The sequence below is a fragment of the Tasmannia lanceolata genome, unplaced genomic scaffold (genome assembly GCF_043159265.1).
Source record: "Tasmannia lanceolata isolate RefF3 unplaced genomic scaffold, GAP_Taslan_0.1 ptg000006l, whole genome shotgun sequence".
Classification (NCBI taxonomy): Eukaryota; Viridiplantae; Streptophyta; class Magnoliopsida; order Canellales; family Winteraceae; genus Tasmannia; species Tasmannia lanceolata.
The window spans coordinates 5,207,409-5,223,219 of NW_027518683.1; the positions used below are offsets into that span (position 1 = coordinate 5,207,409).

The 15,811-nt window shown below is 36.6% G+C and overlaps 1 protein-coding gene across 12 annotated transcripts in view; it reads right to left on the reverse strand.

The window, feature by feature from the left end:
* Window positions 1-2,692: 2,692 nt before the first annotated feature.
* LOC143879395 (uncharacterized) overlaps window positions 2,693-15,811 on the reverse strand; it is a 55,431-nt gene continuing 42,312 nt past the window's right edge. For 5 of the 12 annotated variants that reach the window (XM_077381764.1, XM_077381763.1, XM_077381766.1 and 2 more), the window contains 5 exons: window positions 4,439-4,499; window positions 4,258-4,366; window positions 3,944-4,034; window positions 3,325-3,447; window positions 2,694-3,243 (listed from right to left, as the gene is read on the reverse strand). In XM_077381764.1, coding sequence (XP_077237879.1) covers window positions 3,426-3,447; window positions 3,944-4,034; window positions 4,258-4,366; window positions 4,439-4,499 — 283 coding nt within the window. In that variant the 3' untranslated portion in view covers window positions 2,694-3,243; window positions 3,325-3,425. Of the gene's footprint in view, window positions 3,244-3,324; window positions 4,500-15,811 lie in introns of all 12 variants that reach the window. The other 7 variants (XM_077381758.1, XM_077381768.1, XM_077381761.1 and 4 more) reach the window with 6 other exon arrangements.

A 15,811-nucleotide genomic window follows, 5' to 3' on the forward strand; every position in this document is an offset into this window, starting at 1 on the left:
TCTTTTCTTTTTTTTTGGAAAAATAATTCCATAGAAAATGAGGAATACAAACTCTGGAAAATATGTCTTTCATGAAAAATATTTCCCTACCTACTATAAGCACCCAGAGAGAGAGAGAGAGAGAGAGAGTTTCCTTGAAAACAAAGGAAATTCTTTATTTTTGGAAAAAACAATTCTATCGAAAAGGAACAAACCAAACACCAGAAAATATTTGTGTAAAGAAAAATATTTCCATACATCCAAGCAGCCCGAGAGAGAGAGAGAGAGAGAGAGAGAGAGAGAGAGAGAGAGAGAGAGAGAGATGGGGGGGGGGGGGGGGAACAAGGAAAACAATGTTAGCTGATTTGTAAATTTCTTGGAAAACAAGGAAAAATCTTTATTTTTGTAATCTTTTCACATTGAATAAATATTCCAAGGTTAGCTGTTTTGTAATAATTTCCATGAAAATGGGGAATTTTTTTTTATTTTTCGGAAACATAATTTCATGGGAAATGAGAAAACCAAACACTGAAAAATTCATTTTCCATGAAAAATAAATCTCTCTACATACAGGCAGCCCTAGAGAGAACCAGAGAGTTGGATTGTGCTGATGGAAGAAGTCCTTTGTAGTTCTTAGTTCTTACAAAAGGAGGCCAGCAAGAAATCAATAGAAAAAAATCGAAAAGCAAGACGGGAAAAAACACCTTGAAATATTGAGACACGTCTAGGAGAGCCATTATACCATGATGCAATCTCCGTTAGAAGAGAGACGAAGCAGAGGGCTAGGAATCAATCTTTAAACGAGAAACTTTTATGGAAAATCTTATGGCAGCATTACAATTAAATGGCTATTTCTCATAACAGTAAAACAAGGTTCAGTGGCAGTGCGGAAAATAGTTTTAAGAATTATTTTTAGTGTATGTGTTGTAGTTGGTAGTTACTTATGTAAGGTTGTGGGTGTTAGTTGCATTATGTGTCATGTTAGTGGGTAGAGTTTGTGGGTAGTGGGTCATGGAAGTGGGCAACAAAGTTAGTGATGTGGCACACATTTGTGCTTGTATTTAAGTTCTTTGATTCAATGAAATGAGAAGAGAAGAGAAATTTACAGCAAAGGAAACGTATGTCTCTTGGAGAGTCACAGTTCCTCTTGATTTGAGCCACTAGGAGATCCGGTTGCCTCAAATCAACCTCTTTCCCCCTCTTTTCTATTTTCTTGTTGTTTATTTGTGTTACGGCCCAATTAGGCACGTAACAAGTGTTAATACTCTGAAACAACCAGTTACTCCATTTGGAGAATGCGTTATTTAATCTTTTGTACTATAACGCTCCCCTCACATGTGGCCCCTCTTTTTTAGGGTTGGCCTACACGTGACATATGTGGCCCCTCTTTTGGGTTTAGCCATTACATGTGAATTTTGCTATCAAGTAGGTTTGAACCAGGTATTTGCTCTGATACCATGTGCAACAACCAGTTACTCCAAAAGCTTCAGCTATTGGAGAAGGCGTAAAGGTTAGGTGTTTTAAACTATTATTTCTTTGATTTCTCACCGTCCATTCAATGACTAAAGCAGAGAATTAGAATCATTAATCATCGAATGGGTCATAGAAATGGTGCGAGTCCAAATCCGAATCCTCAAAACAACCAAACATAACTCGATTTATCAAGAAAAAAAAATCCATAGCTGCTAGGAATAATATTTTTTCGTGATAAATTTGAGAGGGCCGATTGAGATGAGAGATGCAGCTAAAAATCAGGAACAAATTGGTAGGATTTTTAGGAGTGTTTTTTTTTTTTTTTTCTGTTTTGTAGCTACCTCTTACTGCTTGGAGACACTAGTTTTCTATATTTTATTTCTTGATTTTTAGCCACTTCACCCACCAAACCCGTCTCTCTCCGCCTGGAGCAGAGTTTATCATGAAAAAAATATCATGGTAGCCAAACGTGCCCTCTCAATCATGATTTTTCATCACTACTCAGGTTCATCTCAATCATGCCCCCTTAAATCTCTCTAGTTCTCCCACTGCCCTACACCTCTCTCACCAATTGGAGACACTGATTTATCATGAAAATAAAATTCCTCTCCACTTCTCCTCTAGGAGACACTAGTTTCCTGATTTTTAAACACTTCACCCCCAACCTCTCACTCACCACTTGGGGACACCAGCTTAACATTAAAAAAAAAATCATTGTAGCCAAACATGCCCGTGGTGTAAAATTAATATAAGCATATCTTGAGGTCAAGATCTAGAATATGGTGGCACCATCCCGTCTCATTTTTCTAGTCAAAACAAACGGTGTTGATCAAATTTAGATTGTGTGTATATTCCAATCTTGAGATTTAAGATCAAATTTAGCCCCACACGGTCTCTTCAGCCATCAAAATCGATCCTTACGTGTAAATAGAGAAATTATATGATGTGGGAGCATGAAGTCCGGTACTTTTAAAAAAATGCAGTGGGGACCACTTCATAGGATGATCCAAACCATTAATTTGTTGGACAACAACGTAATTAGGCTGTAACCCGAAGATCATTTCCATATAATAATCCTAGCCTTCCGACCTACAGAGGTACTGCACATTATAGAAGCCTCTCTATAGGCTGGAGGGTTAGGATCATACTATGGAGTTGATCTGCAGAGGAACTGCACATTATAGAAGCCTCTCTATAGGCTGGAGGGTTAGGATCATACTATGGAGTTGATCTATGGGATACAACCTACTCACATTATGGGCCAAATGATAAATGGTTTGGATTGTTGTACAAGTAGGCATCGGATGTATTTTAGATTGAATAAATCCCAGGGATTTACTACCCTGCATGTATAGAATTCTCTCATTGGGGATGTTCTTTGGGGATAACAAGCAAGGATAAAAAAAAAAAACCAGGCCTGCTATTTCCCTGTTTTTCAGCTACTTCACATCCTCTCCTCACTTATGCCTTCTCGATTCTCTCCCTCCCACACCATCATCCATCTCCCACCAATTGATAAACTAACATTCCATGGAAAAAACTTTCATGGAGGCCAAGCATGGCCTTAGTGTTTGGCAAACGCCAGTCCCCCCCGTTCTTGTTCAAGCATGAAAAGAACGCAAAAACATTATCTTCAGAAAAATTGAAACCAGGCACAGAGGTAGAGACCATTTTCTATCCGGCTTCAACGACATGCAGCCCATGCAGATCCTTCAATAGGTCCTACGCTCTGGATGGGCCATGCTCCGAAGTCCAAACCAATCCAATGATTATAAGCATCCAACCAGTGGCCTGCAAGCAGATCAATAGAACAAAGATGAGGAGTGAGGACAGTCCACATTTGATGGGTAAAAGGCTATAAATAGGGAAGACCATTTTCTATCCGGCTTCAACGACATGCAGCCCATGCAGATCCTTCAATAGGTCCTACGCTCTGGATGGACCATGCTCCGAAGTCCAAACCAATCCAATGATTATAAGCATCCAACCAGTGGCCTGCAAGCAGATCAATAGAACAAAGATGAGGAGTGAGGACAGTCCACATTTGATGGGTAAAAGGCTATAAATAGGGAAGATAGGAATGCTCCTTTGGTGCAGTATTTGGACCATAGCCTGTTCAAAGTAGGGGTGCAACTTGGGTCGGGCTCAGCCCGAACCCAACGAGTTCAACCCGATTTTGGCTCGGGTTGGGTTGGAATTTTCTTCGGTAGGGTTGGGAAAGCCAACCTGATTTAATTTCGGGTTGGGTTAGGGTTAAGGCCTTGGCAACCCAACCCGAACCCGACCTCAGTCCTCTAATTTTATCATAATTTTCTTAGGATTATGTTTTTTTTTTGTTTGGCCATATATGAACCCGAATCCAACCAGACTCAACCTAACCCAACCCAACCCTAGTTGCATCCCTAGTTCAAAGTGGAGCCTACCAGATAGATAAGTATGGAGGTGGTGGGCCAGTACTCCTCTGTACAATATCAAAGTTCAGAAGGTTGACCTTCTCTCCCATCTTTTATCTTCATATCTTAACCTTCTCTGTTTCCAAATCCACCATTCCACCATTACACATATTGAATATAATGCTTTACCTGTAAAGTTTCCATTCCAGAAAACTACCATTCAGCTTTCACCTCAAAACCCATGGATTGTTTGGTATCTATTCCAGGTTGCAGGAATTATAAATCTAGAGCTGTCAACTTGCAGGAATTATAGATCTAGAACGGGGTCCTCCTTTGCATTGGTATCAACTGGAATACGAGTGTAATCATAATCATCAAACTTGTAATCCTCATCAAGATCTTCCAGTCTTACCGAAAGCAAATGGTATTGTTACCATCACAGTGAAAGGCATCAAACCAAAAGCTCGGGCTATCTTGATCATGCGACCAACCTTCCTCTGAGCTTTGGCACTAATGCAGGTCTGCACAAACGAAAACAGAAACAACTGAAGAAAGATAATCTCTTAAGACATTCGAGATTGTTTTGTGCTCACCTGGGCTTCTTTTGATAATAATCCCGGGTTCTGTAAGAAAATTGGCAAGGAACCTAACATTCTGCATGAAATATCTTATACAGTAAGATGATGGCAAAATTTACTTGAATATTTTGTAGAAAAGAACAAGGATGTTCAAGGATCTAATCACAAGTCCAATCATGATAAAACAATGACAAGTTCGGGGGTCTAACCTATCCATCACCTGTTAAAAAGGTCAAACACTGTGACTGTGATGAGATGTGAGGACCTTCAAGACAGTGATGGATATACATTATAGGGTGGAGCCTAAAATATCCATCACCTGCTGCGCCATGTGCCTTTAGTAGAAGAAACGGCGGATCGCATTTTCATTCATTTTAGGATGGCCCAAGGGATTTGGTCCTTCATCCTAAACTTTTTTGATAAAACAACGACGAGTTCTGGGGTCTAAACATATCCATCACCTGTTAAAAAGGTCAAAGACGGTGACTGTGATGAGATGTGAGGACCTGCAAGACAGCGACGGATATACATTGTAGGGTGGGGCCTAAAATATTCATCACCTTCTGTGCCATGTACCTTTAGCAGAAGAAACGGCGGATCACATTTTCATTCAATGTAGGATGGCCCAAGAGATTTGGTCCTTTGTCCTAAACTTTTTTGATAAAACAATGACGAGTTCTGGGGTCTAACATATCCATCACCAGTTAAAAAGGTCAAAGACTGTGACTGTGATGAGATGTGAGGACCTGCAAGACAGTGATGGATATACATTGTAGGGTGGGGCCTAAAATATCCATCACCTGCTGCGCTATGTGCCTTTAGCAGAAGAAACGGTGGATCACATTTTCATTCATTGTAGGATGGCCCAAGAGATTTGGTCCTTTGTCCTAAACTTTTTTGGCACAGCATGGTTTTCCCTGACCATATTACAAATCTATTTGGGGAATGAACTTTTGCCCCTTTGGGCCACGGAGGGGCCAGATTTTGTGGTTCTTGGCCCTTATCACTTCACTTTGGGCTATATGGGAAAGAAAGGAATAGGTGGATCACACTTTGGGGTCTTCAAACGATCGGCTAAGAAGAGTTGCTCTATTCAACAAGAAGTTTTATCATCGATTGTGCACTGGGTGGGCCGAAGTCCTCCCAAACTTTAGAGCTATGCCTGAATCCACAATTAGACTACTTTAAGTGGAGGTGTGCATGAGCAGGATCATGACCACGAACAAGAAGTTTAATCAGCGATTGTGCACTGAGCCGAAGTCCTCCCAAACTTTAGAGCTACGCCTGAATCCACAATTAGACTACTGTTAGTAGAGGTGTGCATGAGCAGGATCATGTCCACCAACAACAAGTTTTATAATCAACTGTGCACTGGGCCGAAGTCCTCCCAAACTTTAGAGCTATGCCTGAATCCACAATTAGACTACTTTCAGTAGAGGTGTGCATGAGCAGGATCATGTCCACTAAACCTACCCCTCGAAGTGGTTGCCCCTTTCTACTGGGTTGGTTAAGTTGTACTTTGACAGAACCCGTATTGGGAACCTATGCCTGCCGAGCGTGAGGGGTCTTACTCACAACAAGGATGGTGCCCACCAAGTGGGTTTTTTTCGGCCAACTAGGTCGAACAGATGCTAACGCGGCAGAAATACATGCCTTGCTAGCTGGGATTCGCATGGCAGATTACAAGGACCTTGACGCAATCCCTTGGATGAAGCAGGGGATGCACTATCAATGGAGATCGGCCGATGTGATCAAAGAGATTTTGGATTGATATCAAGGGTTATCCAGTGACTTTCCAACATGTAGGGCACTTTGCCAATAGTGATATTGATTAGTTTTGCCCGCTATACTCAACTCAAATCAACAAGGCCTTTGTCCCAAACTAGTTGCAGTCGGCTAAATGAATCCTTTAGAAAAGTTTCATGAAGAATGTGAAAGGAATCTATCTGGCTCTAATCCTAGCTCTAGTTGGGTTCTTCTACGTGGATCATTTTCTTCCATTCTATCCTATCCAATGTCATGTTCTCTGTTATGTTCCTAGCTATCAAGTCTTTCCTCACTGTTTCTACCCAAGTCGTTTTCGCCGCTACCTCTTTTTACTCCATCAATTTCGCACGAGTCGCCTCTTCTCACCGGAGCATCCAAAGGCCTACGTTGGATATGCCCAAACCATCTTAAGTGGCGCTCTCTCATCTTCTCCTCAATTGGTGCCACCACCACCTTTTTATGAATGTCTTCATTTTTAATTCTATCTAACCTTGTGTGGCCGCACATCCATCTAAGCATTTGCATCTCCGCTACACTCATCTTATGCACATGTTGCTTCTTGGTAGCCCAACATTCTGAGCCGTACAGCATGGCTGGGCTCACACCTGTCTTATAGAACTTTCCCTTCAACTTGTGGTAGGGATTTTACGGTCGCAAAGAACTCCTGAGGCAAGCTTCCACTTCAACCAACCTGCTCTTATTCTATGGTTAACATCCTCTTCAATCTCTTCATCCTCATGTAGAATTGAACCAAGATAGCGAAAGATATCCCTCTTAGGTACCTCCTGTCCAGTCATATTTACTACATCCTCATCCCGCCTCCTTACATTACTAAAGTCGCATTCCATATATTCTGTCTTAGTCCTACTCAGTCTAAAACCTTGAATTGGATTCCAAAGTAGTTCTCCATAACTCTAACTTAGTATTTACTCCTACTTTGGATTCATCGATTAATACTATGTCATCTGCAAATAACATACACCACAGCACCGCATCCTACAAACCCTTCCGTAAGCTCATCCATAACTAACGTAAAAAGATAAGGGCTTAGAGCTGATCTTTGGTGCAGTCCTACTGTGATTGGAAACTCACTAGAAGTGCCATCCGTGGTTCTGACACTAGTTACTGCTCCATCGTACATATCCTCACATCAACATATTTAGTATGCACTTTTTTCCTTTCAAGAACCCACCACATAACATTCCTGGGAACCCTATCATACGCTTTCTCCAAATCAATGAAAACCATCTGAAGGTCATTTTTATTTTCTCTAAATCTCTCAATTAACCGCCTAATTAAGAAGATAGCTTCCATAGTCGATCGTCCGGGCATGAAACCAAACTGATTCTCTGACAGCTTAGTCTCTTCTCTTAATCTATGCGCAATTACCCTCTCCCAAAGCTTCATGGTGTGACTCATTAGCTTGATTCCCCGGTAATTGATGCAACTCTGAATATCCCCTTTATTCTTATAAATAGGTACTAATGTACTCTTCCTCCACTCATCAGGCATCTTCTTAATCTTCAAAATATTGTTAAATACTCTTCCTCCCTCGAGTTTTGATACTTCTGTTTCTTCCTATTTTTTGCTTGGCTTGTTTTCGACCATCCCGGTCCCCCAGCATTTGCCCTGTTTATTTAATGAAACATTAAAAAAAATTTAATTGCCAATAAACCTGGATGACTAAACTGACATGTATGTGCCAAATTGCAATTTCTTCACAGAATTATCTCAAAACTAACTTGCTAAAATGCTAATGGGACGGCAAAAGGAAAATAAAAAACTATGAACTCGTGAAAAGTAAACAAGTACATATACTTACATATACTTAAATCAGTGATTTCTACATATTGCAAAATATAGGCAATACTGCAATAGATAACATCAAAGTGCAGTCCTTTAGACGGCTATCCATTCAAGCTGCAATGACAGTAAACAAAATCTACATAATGGGCACCACACCATATGGACTCCATGCCACCATAAATGAGAAGTTATGGGGGGGGGGAGCCCAGGAAACCATTGCTATAATGTGAGACACTAGAACCCCTATATCTTTGAATGAGAGGAATCATAGAAATTCATTCCTTGGATTTTCAAACCCCATGCCTGATTTCTTCATATTGTCAAAATTTAGGTCATACTGCAATAGATAACATCAAAGTGCAGTCCTTTAGACGGCTATCCATTCAAGCTGCAATGACAGTAAACAAAATCTGCACAATGGGTGCCACACCTATGGACTCCATGCCACCATAAATGAGAAGTTATGGGTGAGCCCAGGAAACCATTGCTATAATGTGAGACACTAGAACCCCTTGTCTTTGAATGAGAGGAACAATAGAAATTCATTCCTTGGATTTTCAAACCCCAGCCAACAGTGAAATGGCTGGTTCCACATCATTAGGGGTGTTCATTATTCGGTTATAACCGAATAACCGAACTGAACCGAATTAGTTCGGTCGGTTCGTTTCGGTCTTTTTTTTTTTAGAAATTCGGTTTCGGTTTTCGGTTATCTCAAAAAAAAAATCGGTTAACCGAATCACCTAAATTATGGATGAAAACCATTTTTTTTCCAAAACAAAAGTGCTATATGTGCACTCCATAGGATGATCAAAACTGTCCATTTGCTTGATCACAACTTAATTAGGTTGTGCTCAAAAATTCATTTCGATCGGATAATCCTAGCCCTCCGATCCAAACCGAGATTTTCCTTTTTTCCCTCTTTTTCTCCCACAATAACCGAATTGTTAATCGGTTCGGTTTCAGTTACCGAAATTTGATAACCAAAATTATTTCGGTTATCAAATTTCGGTTTATTAGGTTCGGTTATAACCGAATAACCACCATAAGCAACGTTGCCATGTACCTATATTGTAAGAATGATCACAATGCACTACTTTGTGCACTCCCCGATAAATCTTTGGGAAGGCCCAAGACACACTGAAGAGACCAAACTGAAATATCAAATTGGTGAAGGTGTTTTATGGGTTAAGGAAGTCCCAAGGTCATTGTTAGAAACTTGGTTGGAGTGATTTTTAACTAGAGCTGCAATCTTGCTCCTTTGAAACATCTTAATCATTCCAATTCTTGGATTTTATTAGTAGCACCCTCTCCCCTACTCACAAGTTGCACCAAAACTGCTCCTGCTCCAACTTTGTACAATTGATGTTTGAAAATTTTTAGACAGTTAGTATCGATAAAGAACAATTCCGATAAGGTTCATTTGATAATTCATTATTAATAAAGACAAGCCTCAACAAGCGTTGTCATCTCACTATGTTAACGGCTAATTAATTAGTGGTTATGATAACTCAGGGATTAATTCTCATTTCTCATTCAACTTCAAAAAATGATTATGCATAGAGATCATGATGAACTGAGATATTTTTTGGGAATGGAGGTCTCCCAAAACTCTTCTATTTTTTAGCCAAAATAAATTGGAATTACATCTCACTCGACAAATTGTAAACCTACTAGCACACATTGGAGCTCAATGTTAATACAGTTCATATGATAGTCGACTTTTACAAGATGCAACATCCCGTCACAAGTTACTTCGTGGGTTGGTATACCAGACTATGCTATGTCCAAATAGTACTCATGCACTCCACACACGATCATGATTAATTGTTGTTCATTGCATTATCTAGTGCAGAAGACAAATGCAGATTCACATCAATTACATTGAGTTACCGTATCGATCAAATGACTACTTAGAACTTTGAGTTTTCATCTTAATTTCCTACTCCATGGAACGATAATACTAGTCAAGCAAGAGTACATACATTTTGGTCTTTCAAATGTATTAGCATATAGAGGTCGATTAACCCTCATCTAGGAAAAGTTACAGCTTACAAGCAGGATTGTAACATTCCCATGTCCACCACCATGCAAATTGCAAATGACTACTCAGAACTTTGAGCATTCATCTTAATTTCCTACTCCATGGAACGATAATACTAGTCAAGCAAGAGTGCATCCAGTTTGGTCTTTCAAATGTATAAGCATATAGAGGTCGATTGCCCCTCATCTAGGAAAAGCTACAGCTTACAAGCAGGATTGTAACATTCTCATGTCCACCACCATGCAAATTGCATATATGTTTGCCAAAGCCATGAGCCAAACATTCTTTATATGGCGGATGGACTCTCTCGGTTGGAATCTTAAAGCATCATATCTTATCAGGGGAATTCTGGGCATACTTATTCTCAACCAGGATCAAATGATTGGCGATGAAATACAATCGATGCAGAGAATTTCCTCCTGCAAGTTCAACATTAAACATTTAAACCCGCTTCTCAACCAATGAAAAGAAGCCAATTGAAAAAGGCCCATTACAGACAATTACTTAGATACACCACTTGGATTTCAATTCCAATGATACTTATAGGGTCGCTAAGGCTGTGCATTTTTTTAGTTTTATTTTTTGAATAGTTCGCTAAGGTTGTGCTTTGTCCAATCATATGTATTAAACTATCAGCTAATTTGATTCACTTGCATGGATGTACCCACAGCTACATTGATAAGAAGTTGCTCTAATAATTCAGAAAAATAAGTATCTGCTGGTACCAAAAGCGGTTGAGGGTGTCACGTAAAGCTGTTTCGTTGTCATCTTAGTCTGCTTTAATTTATCCACAAGAAGCCCTGGAAAAAATTCAATTCTAGTGTAAGTAGTGTCGCTGATGCTGAGTATTGTCCAGTCATAAGTATTAAAGTACAGGGTCGCTAATGCTGTGTATTGTCCAATCATAAGTATTAAACTATCGTGGCAGAATTCTAAATGAGGCTTGATGGAACAAGGACATAGGATCATCTGATCAAGGTGTTCTCAACAGCAATTTGCCGAACATATGGTTTTTTTATGAAATCATGGGTCCGCCCAATGTCTTTTACGAAGGAGTGTAAACATAATGTTCCTTTTAGCATTTTCCTTTCCTCTTTTGTTGACGAAGTTCTAGAAAGATGTCGGGGGAGGGATTCTAGACCAAGACAGACTCTGTTTGAATGTGCAAGGTGCATGTGAGCCAGGCTTCGCAGGAGGATTGGTCTATATGCAAGGTGTGGAAATATAGGTTGTCCCAATATAGCGTCCCAAATCATTTTCATATGATGAGTGCAGTGTTTAAAAAACTCGTTGAAAACATTGAAATTTTTTTAATAGAAGAAACATTGTAAAGTTGCGATAGTACAAGAAAAAACTGATAAAATTCTCGCAATTAATCCTAAAGTATCTTGAATCCAACAAGGCATCAAGTACTTATCATTCAGAAGAATATGTGCAACAGAAAACAAAGCACAAAAAATATTTATAATTTTGCTAAAAACATTACAATTAAATAAGACTAAAAATCGTGCAGTTAGTGAAAATGTAACAAAAAATAAATAAAAAATAAATTTTTTATTAAAGTATTGTAAAAAAGGGATTTCATTTTATAAAAAAATCATAAAAACGGATAAATAATATAGAAAATTTGACTTTAGAAGTATAAAAATCGGGCAGTTAGTGAAAATGTAACAAAAAAATTAAAAAATCTATTTTTCATAATTTTAAATTCTAATTATTATACTTTTAAATTCTATTTTTAACGTCTACGAATAACATATAATTTTACACTATTTTTAGTTAATTTTTTATTTCGTGATTTCATTGGATATTTCTATAACTATTACAACATAATAATGTAATAGAAAAACAAAATTTAATAGGAACAATTAAAACTTAAACTAATGATATTAAAATTAAAAACTAAAAGTGGACCAAATTTAAAAGAAATATGACCTAGGTAACAAACATATTTCTTCTATGTTTGGTTAAATGTTTAGTTTTTAATTTTAATATTATTAGTTTAACTATTAGCTGCTTATTAAATTTTATTTCTCTGTTACATTCTTATGTTGTAATTATTGTAAAAACATCTAATAAAATTATGAAATAAAAAAGTAACTCAAAAGAATGTAAACTTTACACCATTCATAGAATTGAAAAATAAAATTTAAAAGTATAAAATTTTGAATTTAAAATTGGAAAAAAAAGATTAAATTTTTTTGTGTAGTTTATTTTTCACTATATGTATAATTTTCATTCTTTTAAAATTGATTTATTTATGTTTAAGTATTCTTTTTATGACATTTCTAGATTTTTTTTATACGTTTATTTCTATTCAAAATTTTATAACAATTTTTGTGTGTTTTATTTTGTTGCTTACAATAATTATAAAATTTTTATTAGAGTTTTAAATACTTTTTGTGCTTTGTTTTTTGTTTGCTATGTATAATTTTTAACTTTAAAATGATAATTTTTCATATTACATATCCTCTTTTATGATACTTTCAATTTTTTACTTTTGTATTTTTTTTTGAATTTTTTATTTTGAAAAACAGCTTGCCTCAAAACTACTTTTTATTAATTTTCCGTATCCCCTTTTTTATACTTTAATTAGTATTAGAATTTTTTTTAAGAGGGCGAGCATTGGCGCAACGGTAAGGTTGCTCCATTGTGACCTGGTGATCACGGGTTCGAGTCACGGAAACAGCCTCTCTGCAAAGCAGGGGTGGTGGTAAGGCTGGGTACATCTAGCCCTCCCTAGACCCTGCAATGGCGGGAGCCTCGTGCACTGGGCCGCCCTTATTTTATCAGTATTAGAAATTTTATCATAATTTTTGGAATTTTATATTTTGTTGCTCATTCTTCTATGCCTTATTTTAAATATAACGTTTTTATATTTTGTTTTTGTACCTTGTTTAATTATGAAGTTTTTACTGAAATTTTGAATATTTTTGGGCAAACATTCTTATATTTTGAATAATATTTTTAAATATAACGTTTTTATATTAGGTTTTTTTCTATTGCAAACGTTCTTCTAAATGATGAAAATTAATTTAACATACAAGAAATACATTTAAAAGAAAAAATCATTAATAACCCTATAAAACATAAAAATATCGTTACTAACCCTAAAAAAACATAAATTGAAAGGATTAAATTAAAAAATATATATGTAAAAACCCTATGTGAAAATTTTCTAAAGGATTCATTAGCAGACCCCAACTAGTTTCGGACAAAGGCTTAGTTGAGTTGAGTTGAGTTTGTATATGTATAAAGCCTCCAAATAAACATAAATTGAAAAGGAATTAATTAAAATATATATATAATTAATTAAAAAAAAATATATATATATATATGGAAAAGCCCTCCAAAAAACATAAATTGAATATAAAGTAAAACACAAAATATAAAAGAAACAATTCGTTAAAAAAAATTCTATAACCATCACAAAATCGAAATGTAAATAAAATGAAATATTAAAATCGTAGGGTAATGAACCTGGTGTTGAACCTGGTGTTGCTCTCTCTCTCTTTCTCTCTCTCTTAATGGTAATGAACATGGTGTTGCTTAGTCCCTTTTCATATATCAGAGAACTCCATAAGCTACGTTGCCATGTACCTATGTTGTAAGAATGATCACAATGCACTACTTTGTGCACTCCCCGGTAAATCTTTGGGAAGGCCCAAGACACACTGAAGAGACCTAAACTGAAATATCAAATTGGTGAAGGTGTTTTATGGGTTAAGGAGGTCCCAAGGTCATTGTTAGAAACTTGGTTGGAGTGATTTTTAACTAGAGCTGCAATCTTGCTCCTTTTAAACATCTTAAGCATTCGAATTCTTGGATTTTATTAGTAGCATAGCACCCTCTCCCCTACTCACAAGTTGCACCAAAACTGCTCCTGCTCCGTACAATTGATGTTTGAAAATTTTTAGACAGTTAGTATCGAATGAAGAACAATTCCGATAAGGTTCATTTGATAATTCATTATTAATAAAGACAAACCTCAACAAGCGTTGTCATCTCACTATGTTAACGGCTAATTAATTAGTGGTTATGATAACTCAGGGATTAATTCTAATTTTCTAATTCAGCTTCAAAAAATGATTATGCATAGACATCATGATACTGAGATATTTTTTGGGAATGGAGGTCTCCCAAAACTCTTTTATTTTTTAGCCAAAATAAATTGGTATTACATCTCACTCGCAAATTGTAAACCTACTAGCACACATTGGAGCTCAATGTTAATACAGTTCATATGATAGTCGACTTTTACAAGATGCAACATCCCGTCACAAGTTACTTCGTGGGTTGCTATACCAGACTATGCTATGTCCAAATAGTACTCATGAAGTCGACACATGATCATGTTAAATTGTTGTTCATTGCATTATCTAGTGCAGAAGACAAATGCAGATTCACATCAATTACATTGAGTTACCGTATGGATCAAATGACTACTTAGAACTTTGAGTTTTCATTTTAATTTCCTACTCCATGGAACGATAATACTAGTCAAGCAAGAGTACATCCATTTTGGTCTTTCAAATGTATAAGCATATAGAGGTCGATTGCCCCTCATCTAGGAAAAGTTACAGCTTACAAGCAGGATTGTAACATTCCCATGTCCACCACCATGCAAATTGCAAATGACTACTCAGAACTTTGAGCATTCATCTTAATTTCCTACTCCATGGAACGATAATACTAGTCAAGCAAGAGTACATCCATTTTGTTCTTTCAAATGTATAAGCATATAGAGGTCGATTGCCCCTCATCTAGGAAAAGCTACAGCTTACAAGCAGGATTGTAACATTCTCATGTCCACCACCATGCAAATTGCATATATGTTTGCCAAAGCCATGAGCCAAACATTCTTTAAATGGCGGATGGACTCTCTCGGTTGGAATCTTAAAGCATCATATCTTATCAGGGGAATTCTGGGCATACTTATTCTCAACCAGGATCAAATGATTGGCGATGAAATACAATCGATGCAGAGAATTTCCTCCTGCAAGTTCAACATTAAACCCCCTTCTCAACCAATGAAAATAAGCCAATTGAAAAAGGCCCATTAGAGACAATCACTTAGATACACCACTTGGATTTCAATTCCAATGATACTTAGAGGGTCGCTAAGGCTGTGCATTTTTTTAGTTTTATTTCTAGTGTAAGTAGGGTCGCTGATGCTGAGTATTGTCCAGTCATAAGTATTAAAGTACAGGGTCGCTAATGCTGTGTATTGTCCAATCATAAGTATTAAACTATCGTGGCAGAATTCTAAATGAGGCTTGATGGAACAAGGACATAGGATCATCTGATCAAGGTGTTCACAACAGCAATTTGCCAGCCTCTTTTTCAAAAAATATTTATAAATTTGCTAAAAACATTATAATTAAATAAGACTCAAAAGTTACTACAAATTTTTGAAAAAAAACCATATAAAACTACAAAAACTAAAAAAATATTAAAGTACTGTAAAAAAGGGATTTCATTTTATAAAAAAATGATAAAAATGGATAAATAATATAGAAAATTTGACTTTAGAAGTATAAAAATCATGCAGTTAGTGAAAATGTAACAAAAAATAAATAAAAAATAAATTTTTTATTAAAGTATTGTAAAAAAGGGATTTCATTTTATAAAAAAATCATAAAAAACAGATAAATAATATAGAAAATTTGACTTTAGAAGTATAAAAATCGTGCAGTTAGTGAAAATGTAACAAAAAAAATAAAAAATCTATTTTTCATAATTTTAAATTCTAATTATTATACTTTTAAATTCTA